The following is a 13208-nucleotide window of genomic DNA, read 5'->3' as shown; positions in this document are numbered from 1 at the left end:
AACAGTCAGACTCCAAACTCCACTATGGCCAAGACCAAAGAGCTGTCGAAGGACACCAGGAAAAGAATTGTAGACCTAAACCAGACTGGGAAGAGTGAATCTACAATAGGCAAGCAGCTTGGTGTGAAAAAATCAACTGTGGCAGCAATTATCAGAAAATGGAAGACATACAAGACCACTGATAATCTCCCTCGAACTGGGGCTCCACGCAAGATCTCATCCCGTGGGGTCAAAATGATCATGAGAACGGTGAGCAAAAATCCCAGAACCACACGGGGGGACCTGGTGAATGACCTGCAGAGAGCTGGGACCAAAGTAACAAAGGTTACCATCAGTAACACACCACGCCGACAGGGAATCAAATCCTGCAGTGCCAGACGTGTCCCCCTACTTAAGCCAGTGCATCTCCAGACCCGTCTGAAGTTTGCCAGAGAGCACATGGATGATACAGCAGAGGATTGGGAGAATGTCATGGGGTCAGATGAAACAAAAATAGAACTTTTTGGTATAAACTCAACTCGTCGTGTTTGGAGGAAGAAGAATACTGAGTTGCATCCCAAGAACACCATACCTACTGTGAAGCATGGGGGTGGAAACATCATGCTTTGGGGCTGTTTTTCTGCTAAGAGGACAGGACGACTGATCCGTGTTAAGGAAAGAATGAATGGGGCCATGTATCGTGAGATTTTGAGCCAAAACCTCCTTCCATCAGTAAGAGTTTTGAAGATGAAACGTGGCTGGGTCTTCCAGCATGACAATGATCCCAAACACACCGCCCGGGTAAGGAAGGAGTGGCTCCGTAAGAAGCATTTGAAAGTCCTGGAGTGGCCTAGCCAGTCTCCAGACCTCAACTCCATAGAAAATCTGTGGAGGGAGTTGAAAGTCCGTGTTGCTCGGCGACAGCCCCAAAACATCACTGCTCTCGAGAAGATCTGCATAGAGGAATGGGCCAAAATACCAGCTACTGTGTGTGTAAACCTGGTAAAGACTTATAGTAATTGTTTGACCTCTGTTATTGCCAACAAAGGTTATATTACAAAGTATTGAGTCGAATTTGTGTTATTGACCAAATACTTATTTTCCACCATAATTTAAAAATAAATTCTTTAAAATTCCTACAATGTGAATTCCTGGATTTTTTTTCACATTCTGTCTCTCACAGTTGAAGTGTACCTATGATGAAAATTACAGACCTCTGTCATCATTTTAAGTGGGAGAACTTGCACAATCGGTGGCTGACTAAATACTTTTTTGCCCCACTGTATGTGCACAATTTGCACGGAACGAAAACCAAATAACTTTTCCGGCCCAAAAGATGATGGTTCACCCATCTTCAAAACCTGCCGAAAGAAAGTTGTGGCTAAAGGGTCTAATACATGCAATACGGTGCTGCTTTACACACCAAAGTAAGTAAGACATAATCTTTAATTTAAATAATGGTAATGGAACGTTTATTCATGAAGAACTGGGGTAAATATAAACATGTTATTTACATTCAATAGCTTAGTGTCGAGTCAATTACTGTATGTGTAAACAAACAGCAACTGGTTCTCATTCAGTGACCATTTCAAATAGAGATATCTATGTTGAATAAAGTATTGGCAATGTACGTTTATATAGGAAGAAGGACTGTGAATCTTTGGGCACTACACGATTCAATTCTTAGGGATTTAATGATTCGATTCAGAATTCAAAAAACAGTGGTTGCCAGTTCAATGATTAACTACTTTCCTCTGATAAACGTTTCAACAAAAGAAACTTAAGTTTTGTTTATTAAAATTATAACCAAACTTTTAACACAGATCCAGCAGATATGGGCATCTCCATCAACACTATGATTTGCTTGAGTGGCTGTACAGGACAGATAAAAAAAACAGCCAGTGTAAAACATTAAAATAGTTTATATTTATTATTTAGTACTATTACTATGTTATTTAATTTCTGTTCTTGCCGACAATAATAAATAACATCATAATCTGTTAGGATTATTGTGATTTTTTCTGCTATGAAATGAATCAATGCTTAGTAATCATGAGACTGTGATTATTACTCAGACTGCAATCGTACATTCAAACTCTGGGTTCCTTTTAACAGAACCAAACGTGCAAAATGTGAACGCATCCCTGTGTCTGTTTACTATGTGCAAACAAATTTTGTCTCATATTCAAGTCAGTACAGTAATTTTTCATCTTTCTTTGTTGTTTAGTGTGTGCAGTGAGGCTGTGGCGTACTTCTTGGCGTTGACCTCTGAGAGCCACAGGGAGGCCTGGACCAACCTGCTGCTCCTCTTCCTCACCAGGGTGCTGAATATCAGCGACGAGCGGGTGGGTGTTGACAAAAGGAAAGGGAGTCTTGTGACTTTGTAACCATCATTTGACAAATGCCGTCTGGTGTTTCTTACCGTCAGTTCAGGGCCCATGCGTCCAGGTACTACCCGCTCCTGTGCGAGATCATGCAGTTTGACCTCATCCCAGAGCTCCGGGCCGTCCTGAGAAGGTTCTACTTGCGCATTGGCTTCGTTTTTCACATTGCGCCGCTTCCTGCAAGCGAAAAGCAACCGGACGCCGGCGGGCAAGAGACGAGCCTTGAAGCAGAGAAGGAAGCTCAGTGACCATGTTGCCTCAGGCTTATGTCTCCATGTGGTCCAACACTTGCAGATGACTCACAGCTACTCTGGCGCCACCTGCCTGCAGCCTCAAGCCCTTTGCCTCGCAGGTTGGCTATCGGCACGGAAAGTTTGTAGCTCCACACTGCTGATCGTAACGCATATCTCTGACCTGCTCAGATGGAATATATTTTAAAAAACACAAGTGTGCTTCTTACTGTATATTTATAAACAAATTGTAACGAATGCGTGGTTTGCAAATATTCAACACAACTACAAAATGTGACATTTCCCTGCACCCAAATGGCTACCACTAATATCGATTAGCCTGACAAAACTAGTTGTACAGACATACTTCTATGTAATGTAATCTTATAACACTAGATCTCATTTATTTTGTATTTGTTTCTCTGGATTTGCTGCACTTGAACTCCATATTGGAATGCACTGGAGATTTTACTTCTCTGATCATTTATTTGACTGTAACATCTCCCACACACGGTATGATTTGTAGTTGAACAGCAAGTGAAGGGTTAAATTATTCCATTTTATATATTGTTAGGTTTTTAAAAAGGAGACGCGTTGACTGTGCTTTTGAAACTGGAAGTCGAGAGCATTATGATGCTAGCTGCTTAAACAACCTGTTTTCATGTTTTACCTTAGTTTTCACTCGTGTACAAAATCAAAAGTTAATAATATATTGAATTTGTTTTGTTTTTTCTTGGGTTCGGGGTTAAGTAATATGTATAGAAGCAATGAGAGATGTTAGCTGTGCTTTATGTATGATTGGGATGCAGTCCTCATGGATGTAGAAACAATGTAAATGATGCAGCAATGTAAAGTTTTCTATGTTGCAAAAAAAAAGATTATGTACAACTTTCTGTACGATACATCCCTCTGGCATTCTAATCAGGTTCTAGGTCAATAAAGTTTTTGAACATGAGATCTCAAGATGCTGCCACCGTTATTAAATGCCATTTTGACACGCAATTCCTGCCTTATACACAAAAATGTAAACATACATTTGCCCTTAATTAGACACTAACAAAATTATTACAAAAATAAATGTATTTCCATGAGCAATGTGATGGCTTAAATAGGCCGGTTCAACACACATGAGAACAGCATTCAAAATTAAGTTAAAGTACCACTGATAGTCACACACACTAGGTGTGGTGAAATTACCCTCTGCATTTGCCCCATCCCCTTCTTCCACTCAAAATAGAGGAGTGAGCAGCAGCGGAGGCCACGCTCGGGAATCATTTTGGTGATTCAACCCCCAATTCCAACACTTGATGCTGAGTGCCAAACAGGGAGGTAATGACTCCCATTTTTATAGTCTTTGGTATGACTCGGCCGGGGTTTGAACTCAACCTACCAATCTCAGGGTGGACATTCCAACCACAAGGCTACTGAGCAGGCATCATATGTTTACTAATGATTTTGATATTACTACAAGGGGTCATCTTCAAGTTTTCACAATCTGTGACGAAACTACAAAAAATGCATGACAAAAAGAAAGCTTGAAGACTGCAAAAGTATGGATGCTTTCAAGAATGAGCTGAGAGAACAAAGTTGTGACAATGAGTATAGTAAAAATGATGTAGATGAAGCACAATTTTTGGAATGTTTTATGACAAACTGTCATAAAACTGTTTTAGGAAACAATCTGTTAAGAAGCGGAACAAGAACAAATAGCCATGGACGACAAAGGGATTTTAACAAGAAAAATTAATTTTATACAGTATTATATACAAAGGTCAACAGAGGCAGAAACCAGTATAAAGCATAAAAAACAAGCTAACAATCATCTTTGGATGACCAAAAACAACATGAGCTTGGAGCATCCTAAATAGCATCCTTAAAAATTTGTCGAAGCGGAGTTACGCTCAATATTTCTCGGATGCATATATATATATATATATATATATATATATATATATATATATATATATATATATATATATATATATATATATATATATATATATATATATATATATATATATATATATATATATATATATATATATATATATATATATATATATATATATATATATATATATATATATATATATATATATATATATATATATATATATATATATATATATATATATATATATATATATATATATATATATATATATATATAGGCTTCACGGTGGCAGAGGGGTTAGTGCGTCTGCCTCACAATACAAAGTTCCTGCAGTCCTGGGTTCAAATCCAGGCTCGGGATCTTTCTGTGTGGAGTTTGCATGTTCTCCCCGAGACTGCGTGGGTTCCCTCCGGGTACTTCGGCTTCCTCCCACTTCCAAAGACATGCACCTGGGGATAGGTTGATTGGCAACACTAAATTGGCCCTAGTGTGTGAATGTGAGTGTGAATGTTGTCTGTCTATCTGTGTTGGCCCTGCGATGAGGTGGCGACTTGTCCAGGGTGTACCCTGCCTTCCGCCCGATTGTAGCTGAGATAGGCGCCAGCGCCCCCCGTGACCCCGAAAGGGAATAAGCGGTAGAAAATGGATGGATGGATGGATATATATATATATATATATATATATATATATATATATATATATATATATATATATATATATATATATATATATATATATATACATACATATATTTATAAATACGTGTGTGTGTGTGTGTGTGTGTGTGTGTGTGTGTGTGTGTGTGAGTGTGTCCAGCCATCCATCCATTTACCGCTTTTCCCCTTTGGAGTCGCGGGGGGCGTTGGTGCCTATCTCAGCTACAATCGGGCGGAAGGCGGAGTACACCCTGGACAAGTCGCCACCTCAGCGCAGGTCCAACACAGATAGACAGACAACATTCACACTCACATTCACACACTAGGGCCAATTTAGTGTTGCCAATCAACCTATCCCCAGGTGCATGTCTTTGGAAGTGGGAGGAAGCCGAAGTACCCGGAGGGAACCCACGCAGTCTCGGGGAGAACATGTAAACTCCACACAGAAAGATCCCAAGCCTGGGATTGAACCCAGGACTGCAGGACCTTCGTGTTGTGAGGCAGACGCACTAACCCCTCCCTCACCGTGATGCCCATGTCCGAAATAAATACTTAAAATACAAAGCTGCCGCGAGGTGGCAGTATAACACTATTCTGCCACTTCCTGTCTATCTGGACTGAACCATTCCGTTTGTCCAGGAGGTGTGTCGTGTTGCTTTGTAACGGATATTAGCATAGTGACCGATTAGGGAGCGTTTTAGGTTATTAATGTTTACTCTGATATTATATTTTTAGATTCATAAAAAAATAATAGAATGTCCAGAAAACGCGGGCTAAATTCGTCCACATATATTAGCGTCTAATAATGGTGTCATCCACTGTCATGGCGTCTCTGGGCCACTAGTGCTTGTTAGAGTTAGCCTTGTCATTGTGTCAGTTTAGTCTTTTTTTAGGTATAGGCTTTTGTGACGATTTGGCGAACGTTCATGGTTAGACGTCGAATCTCGATTTCTCCATAAGTCAACATGGCGGGTTCTAGCACGGCCCAGAAAACATGGGAGCTCACGAACAGCATGCAGGAAGTTCAAAGCATAGATGAAATTTACAAATATGACAAGAAGCAGCAGCAGGAGATCCTCGCAGCGAAGCCGTGGACGAAGGAGTAAGTTCTCCACACATCCTCTTACATATGTTCATCAACTATTTAAAATCACAATGAGAACGTGTTGGACTGTAAAAACACGATCAAGGTGGGCGGATCGATCCAAACTGAACCAGGGTGGTATCGGTATCTTATCGATATTTTCAATCTTCGTTTATATTTATTTCCACTAATGTTTGTGTATTTTGTTTTGTTTGAATGCATTAATTGTTCGTTTATTGTATTGTATCGTTATAAACAGCAACGATAAGTGTTAGATCTACTACAATCTACTACTAGTAAAAAAATAAAATAAAAGTATCAAAAAAGATACAGAGTGGCTCTGGGGGCCAAAAGCTAAAGAATTAAAATGAATATCAAATAGTAGTTGTTATTTTTGATTACTCTTTTTCACAAGAAGTTGTATGTCAAGGAATGGTTTTTTTTATGTTGATATTGTTACATTATTGTGTTAAATATATAAAAATTGTTCAAAGTTATGTGGTATTTTTTGTTTAGTTTTTCTAGAATACAACTTGTCCAGGGTGTACGCCGCCTTCCGCCCGAATGAAGCTGGGTTAGGCTTCCACGACCCCGAGAGGAAAATCCATCCATCCCTTTTCTACCGCTTGTCCCTTTAGGGATCGGGGGGGGGGGGGGTTATCTTATCTTAGCTGCATTCAGGCGGAAGGCGGTGTACACCCTGGAAAAGTCGCCACCTCATCACAGGGCCCAACACTGATAGACCGACAACATTCACACTCACACACTTAGGGCCAAGCGGTACAAACTGGATGGATGGACGTTTTGTGTTTTAATTAAGATTATAGTCAAGAACAATAAAAATCTGTCTTAAGTGTATGGATCTAACGATATGAAAATCTCACAGTACAATATTGTCACAGTATTTATTAAAGGCCATGGTACTATATTGTCGTGGCCCCTTATAGAGACTTTGTAAAAAAGTCATAGTGTGTGAAATGAAGTGGCAGGAACACACTTATGTATTTGAACACAAATGGTAAAAAGTTCTAATCATATTTTTTACTCTTTTAACATGTGTTTTAAGCAAAAATAGGAACATCCACTGTCAAAAGCAAATATATAAATAAATAAAAAACCTAAGAGTTGAGGGTCTTTTAAAGTGACAATGTACACATCCGGTGTAACAAGTGTAAAACAATCATGTGCTGTTCAGTTTAGTGTCTGTCCACCTTTCCATTCATCCATCCATTTACTACCGCTTTGTGTGTCTCTGGGTTTTATTTCTGAAAAGTAGTATCCTCTGCAATGGACTATATATATATATATATATATATATATATATATATACATATGTATGTGTGTGTATATATATATATATATATATAATTTGGGAAAATGCTGATGGTCAGAAAAGTTAACTTACAATTTTACTTTTATTAATGTAAATACCACATATTTGGATGTTTAGCTTTGCCAGCTTCAAATATCTTCTCCATGTGATGATTTTATCAAGGAGCTTCTTATACAGTATTACCCGTACACCGTGTGTGGTGTTCGCGCTCCCACCGGGCGTTTTCCTCCCGCCGCAGTGCACGGTGACTTGCTCTGTGTCAGCTTGGAAACGCTCGAGACAAAGGTGGCGCACTTTGCAGTTCCCAGACTTTATATCTTATGCCAGAGATTATCTATTCGCCAGGGTTTGTCTATTTGCTAGCAACATAACTCAAAAAGTTATGGACGGATTTTGATAAAATGTTTGAAAAAAAAAAATTCCTCTAATCTACAACTACTACGAACACACTTCTCCCAAATGCTTCTTTTTTTTTTCTCCTTTAAGGCATTTCACGCCCCCAACTGGCTGGTCCTGTGCTGCACGGAGAATTTGGAGAGATATAGTATATTTTTTAAACTAGCCAACGCAAAAATGAAAGAAAAATCTACACTCACCAAGTTTTCTATTTGGCAATATTGTAAAGATTTTGAAACCTCAATACCGCCGTATGTACAATATTGTTACATCCCTAAAGTCTTTATACCACCGATTTACTCGGCCGTTCTATACCAACCTCTAATACACAGCAGTTGTATCGCATTGATGACATGTATCTGTGTGTACCTCTTGACAGTCATCACTACTTCAAGTACTGCAAGGTATCAGCCTTGGCCCTCCTGAAGATGGTGATGCATGCCAGGTCAGGGGGCAACCTGGAGGTGATGGGCCTCATGCTGGGGAAGGTGGATGGAGAGAGCATGATCATCATGGACAGCTTCGCCCTGCCTGTGGAAGGCACAGAGACCAGAGTAAACGCTCAGGCTGCGGCCTATGAATACATGGCCGCTTACATTGAGAATGCCAAACAGGTTGGGTGCCGATGTAAACGACACGTACGTCCCGCTGCATGTCCACACTACCGCTTATACCGCGATCGTCTCAGGTTGGCAGGCTGGAGAACGCCATCGGCTGGTACCACAGTCACCCAGGTTACGGATGCTGGCTCTCCGGCATCGACGTCAGCACTCAGATGCTCAATCAGCAATTTCAGGAGCCATTTGTGGCAGTGGTGGTAAGTGCAATAGTCATTATAGTGTAACTAAATAATTTATATTTTGCTATTGTAGTCTCCTTTTTCTGCTATTTGTGCTGCGGCACCATGGGCACTGTGTAATTAAAGAGCGTGATTGCAACACACTTGACAGCCTGTGCTTGTGTGGACACACTTGAGTGGGTCCCAGAGGGGAAAGGTCTGCATGACCTCCAACCTCACTTTCCTGCTCGACTGTATCTTGCTTTCCACAGATCGACCCCACTCGGACTATTTCTGCGGGGAAAGTCAACCTGGGCGCCTTCAGGACATATCCAAAGGTAGGGGGAAATATTTTTAGATTATTAGATAAAAATGAGGATGAATTCTCAGCATTTAAATGTTTAATTCTTCGTTAGAAATGTATTTATAGGTGTTTGGACTTTAGAATGTGTTTTTTTTCCAGGGCTACAAGCCTCCTGACGAAGGACCCTCAGAATATCAAACAATCCCTTTGAACAAGATAGAAGACTTTGGTGTGCACTGTAAACAGTAAGTGATGCTGTATCACATATACTATTACTATTATACAATTATTTCTGCTGGTTGCTGACTGTTTTGTTCTTTATCTTTTTAGGTATTATGCCTTGGAAGTAACGTATTTTAAGTCATCCCTCGATAGAAAGCTGCTGGAACTCCTTTGGAATAAATACTGGGTCAATACTTTGAGTTCCTCAAGTCTTCTTACGGTATGTATGCATGTTTTAAATTTATTGGCTAATTAACATGTGTATTTTGGATTTACGGTTAATTGTTACATGATGAAAATTTGATCACTGGGGTGTGAGGCTGAGATGAACGGCAGTTAATGTGTTAGCTATAGGGATGGAACAGTATGAAAAAAATTACGGTCATTATCAGAATCACAATCAGAAATACTTTATTAATCCCAGAAGGGAAATTAAAATTTTCAGCACCATCCCATTCAAGAGCAGACAAACATTACAGGAAAACAGAACAGGATCGCTGACGGGTCTGCCAACTTTCGGCGCCCCTTACAAAAAAGGTGATGCTATCACCTTTATTGGATTATCACGGTATAGTTGAATGTGCTCAAAAAGGTTGTTATAGACACACCAAAATCTTTTTACAGATATTTTTTTTACATAAATAAAATAAATATACACACTGTTAGAAAACCCACTATTTTGCATGTTTTGTGCTTTTTATGCTTCACTTAGTGTTTTTAGCATATAATTGTATTTGCTTTAATGGCTTAGCATTTATTGTTTTAAATATTTATTCGTACTTTAGCACTTTAAGATTAATTTAAAATAAAAATGCATGACACAAATGTTCATTTATTATTTCTGGTGGGTGTTGCGGCGTCCTACTCTGTTTAGCAGTCTTTGAACGCATCGTAAAAACCCCGCTGTCTCGAATTCCTCTTAGTATAGAATAGAGCTGCACAGTTTTGAGAAAAAAAGTATTTGCGATTTTTCTCCCCAAGATTGCAAGTTGCAAATTTTTATTCTTGTACATGAAAATGCATAAAACTGCGAAAATAACGAGTAATGGAAGACATGTTACTTTCAGGCTGACAGTTAACATTCTTGTCTTGAGGTACCACACATTAGAACATTATGCAAAAATATATGGCTTTATGCAGACTTCTGTCGAAATCATGCGCCTAAACTGCAACAAATAAGGCTGTATGTTCCTCCTGTTTGTGTAAAGATAGCGCCTTGCGCTCCTCCGTCCACCGAGACAAACATTGTAAAAGAGTGAAGAGAGTGCTCACAGCGTTCAGTTAGTTCTACTGTCAAATAACGGCACGAGAGACGAACAAACAATTGGTGAACATGTCTGTCATTCAAATGGCGGTGACGGCGGGAGAGAGAAAAAAACTCAACCTCTTGTGGCTATTTATAGCACTAATTACAACATCAATGTGAATTATTTGTGCAGCCTTGGTACAGAACTATCACTCTGCACAGCTTTTAGTTATATGTACACAATTGAATATCTTAGTGGCTCAGACAGCAAAGTGTTAATGCAAGTTTAGATTGGGGTGTGTCATTTCTTAATAGTGATTTATGTTAATGGCTCTTGTTTTCATATTAGCATTTTGAATGGCATTTCAGCTAGCAAGCTGTCACCACTCAGTCTGTGAGTTTATAAAAGTGTAGTTAGTGCACTTTTTAAGTGTTTTTACAGTGGTTTTTCGATCATTTTAATTTAAAACTTTAATAATAGCCCTCAGTTTTACCGTGGTTAACATTAATACCGTATATCGTTATATCCCTAGGTAGCTAAGAGCTTTTGCTTGGTTATTTTGATAACCAGGCGGCACGGCCATTGTTACCTGTGGCTCATCTTTTTAAGTCACACACACAAATAAACATGTGAATTCGTATTGTGGATGCAGCCACTCTGTCCCCATTCTGACTACAGCAGCTAAATAGGCACCAGGCTTAACCAAACATTGCGCTCTTTGGGACTGCAGATGAAGACGAATTGACTAGATGTCAAGAAGGAGCGCCGACACAAGTGACAGGCTTTGTCAGCCCTGGCGCTGTCACCCCTGTTTGGAGGGGGGCCTTGTCATTGTCTTTTAATTACCTTCCCCACTAAAAACATGGGCCTCACCTTAAGCAAACCTTCCACTGGCTTCTTTTCATTCATCACCCTTCATAAACACACTTTTTGTACTGAATATGTTGTCCATCTTTTGTGAGGAAATTGTGCGTGAATTTCCTTTTCTTTCTCTTATTCCTGGTTAGAACTCTGAGTACACCACGGGCCAGGTGTTCGATCTGTCAGAGAAGCTGGAGCAGTCGGAGGCCCAACTGGGCCGAGGCAGCTTCATGCTCGGCCTCGACACACACGACAGGAAGTCAGAGGACAAACTGGCCAAGGCCACTCGAGACAGGTACAGTATTTAAACCTATAATAATACAGGGTGTTCATGCAGTCTCTTTACAACTCAACATATATATTATAAAAGTAAATTAACGCTAATTTGTGGAAATTATTACAGAATGAAGAATAGATATTGAAGTATTTTGCGCCACTTCATTCACCTATTATTTTTTGCAGAATGCACATCGTTGATACGCATTTTTTTATATAAGAATTATTTCAGGGGAGTGAAATGAATAAATCTTTTATTCAAAAATCTATTGTCATTAAAAATTTGAATAACTACACAATATATAGAACAGGGGTGTCAAACTAATGTTCATTTTGGCCCATATCACAGTTATGGCTGCCCTCAGAAAGCTGCTTGTAACTGCAAAACATACATGAAATATAGCCATTTTGGTGTAGAGTTTAATCGCCTCTTGATATTAAGCAATTGCTCCTTCATTTTAGGATTATCATTATTGACCAAAAATAATACAAAATTTAGCTATTTTAGAAATGATTTCAAAAAGAAAAACGCCTAGCTTGTTGTTTCACAAAATGAAAAATATTTGGCAAAGAACTGCAGTTGTATGCAGTACAATTTTTATGTCAAAATTTAAATAGATATAGCAAGAACGATGAAGTCTGTTATTTCCAGGCTTTCGTGGCTCCAGGCCCTGAGTTTAACACCTGTGATATTGAAGAATTCTGATTTACAAATTTCATCCATTGCTTTTGTACTATTATGTTTACATTGTAAAGGGACTTTGTGGACACGCTTTATATTTTATGTACAGTACTTTGTGCCAGAACTTAACTCAGTCCCTTTGTTTTCATTTAGCTGCAAAACGACCATAGAAGCAATTCACGGTCTGATGTCTCAAGTCATTAAGGACAAACTCTTCAATCAAATCAACACTTCTGGCAATTAAAACCACAACTCCAATTTAGAGTGCACATTTTGTTGAGTTGTATTGCCATTGGCACAATTGTATGTTTTTCAGCATCTGTCCCAAATCCTATATTTTTTTTTCATTTGATGGTTGTTGCCATTTAAACCTTACAGTAGTCAAGTACAAACATTAAAAACTGTGGTAGAAATTATTTGTCTGGTTTTATTTATTTTGGCTTTTATCCTTGATTTATTTTTTTTCCTGAGGGAACTCTCCTGAAGGAATCAATAAAGTACTATCTTATCTATCGATAGATACTTTTTTTTATTTGTTCAAGTTTAACAAAAAAAATCTCCATTGCTTTGTCAGAAAAAATACATTAATCCTAATGACATGATTAAAGAATATGCTGAAGGGATTCTATGAAGGTCTGCAATTTGGTGATGATTTAAATGAGCTTTACTTTGTGGTGTTATTTCATTGTATTTACATGTGTTCAGTGCTTCTCACTTTGCACCGTGTGCCTTCATGCTTCAGTTGTTGCATGAAGAACATTTGTTATCCCGCAGCACCGCATTTGAACCCAGAATGTGCGTGAGCACCTTCTCTGACAGGTCAAACACGGGCCCAATACCACAGCACAGCTTCTCACAGCATTACATAATGGAACAACAAAG

The 13208-nt window shown here is 39.0% G+C and overlaps 2 protein-coding genes across 3 annotated transcripts in view; both read left to right on the top strand.

The window, feature by feature from the left end:
• The window catches only part of arfgef1 (ADP-ribosylation factor guanine nucleotide-exchange factor 1 (brefeldin A-inhibited)), a 67515-nt gene extending 63967 nt beyond the window's left edge, over window positions 1-3548 (top strand). For both annotated transcript variants that reach the window (XM_061921846.1, XM_061921845.1), the window contains 2 exons: window positions 2207-2324; window positions 2408-3548. In XM_061921846.1, the coding sequence (XP_061777830.1) occupies window positions 2207-2324; window positions 2408-2611 (322 nt within the window). In that variant the 3' untranslated portion in view covers window positions 2612-3548. The remainder of the gene's footprint in view (window positions 1-2206; window positions 2325-2407) is intronic.
• Window positions 3549-5937: 2389 nt separating this feature from the next.
• Window positions 5938-12742, top strand: LOC133569476 (COP9 signalosome complex subunit 5). The gene is made up of 8 exons (XM_061921844.1): window positions 5938-6245; window positions 8336-8570; window positions 8645-8773; window positions 9007-9072; window positions 9198-9283; window positions 9369-9480; window positions 11515-11663; window positions 12480-12742. The coding sequence occupies exons 1-8, from the start codon at window positions 6109-6111 to the stop codon at window positions 12568-12570; spliced, it is 1005 nt and encodes a 334-aa protein (XP_061777828.1). The 5' UTR covers window positions 5938-6108; the 3' UTR covers window positions 12571-12742.
• Window positions 12743-13208: the final 466 nt, after the last annotated feature.

Source organism: Nerophis ophidion, linkage group LG15 (assembly GCF_033978795.1).
Source record: "Nerophis ophidion isolate RoL-2023_Sa linkage group LG15, RoL_Noph_v1.0, whole genome shotgun sequence".
NCBI lineage: Eukaryota > Metazoa > Chordata > Actinopteri > Syngnathiformes > Syngnathidae > Nerophis > Nerophis ophidion.
This window is presented reverse-complemented; position numbering and strand designations above follow the sequence as displayed.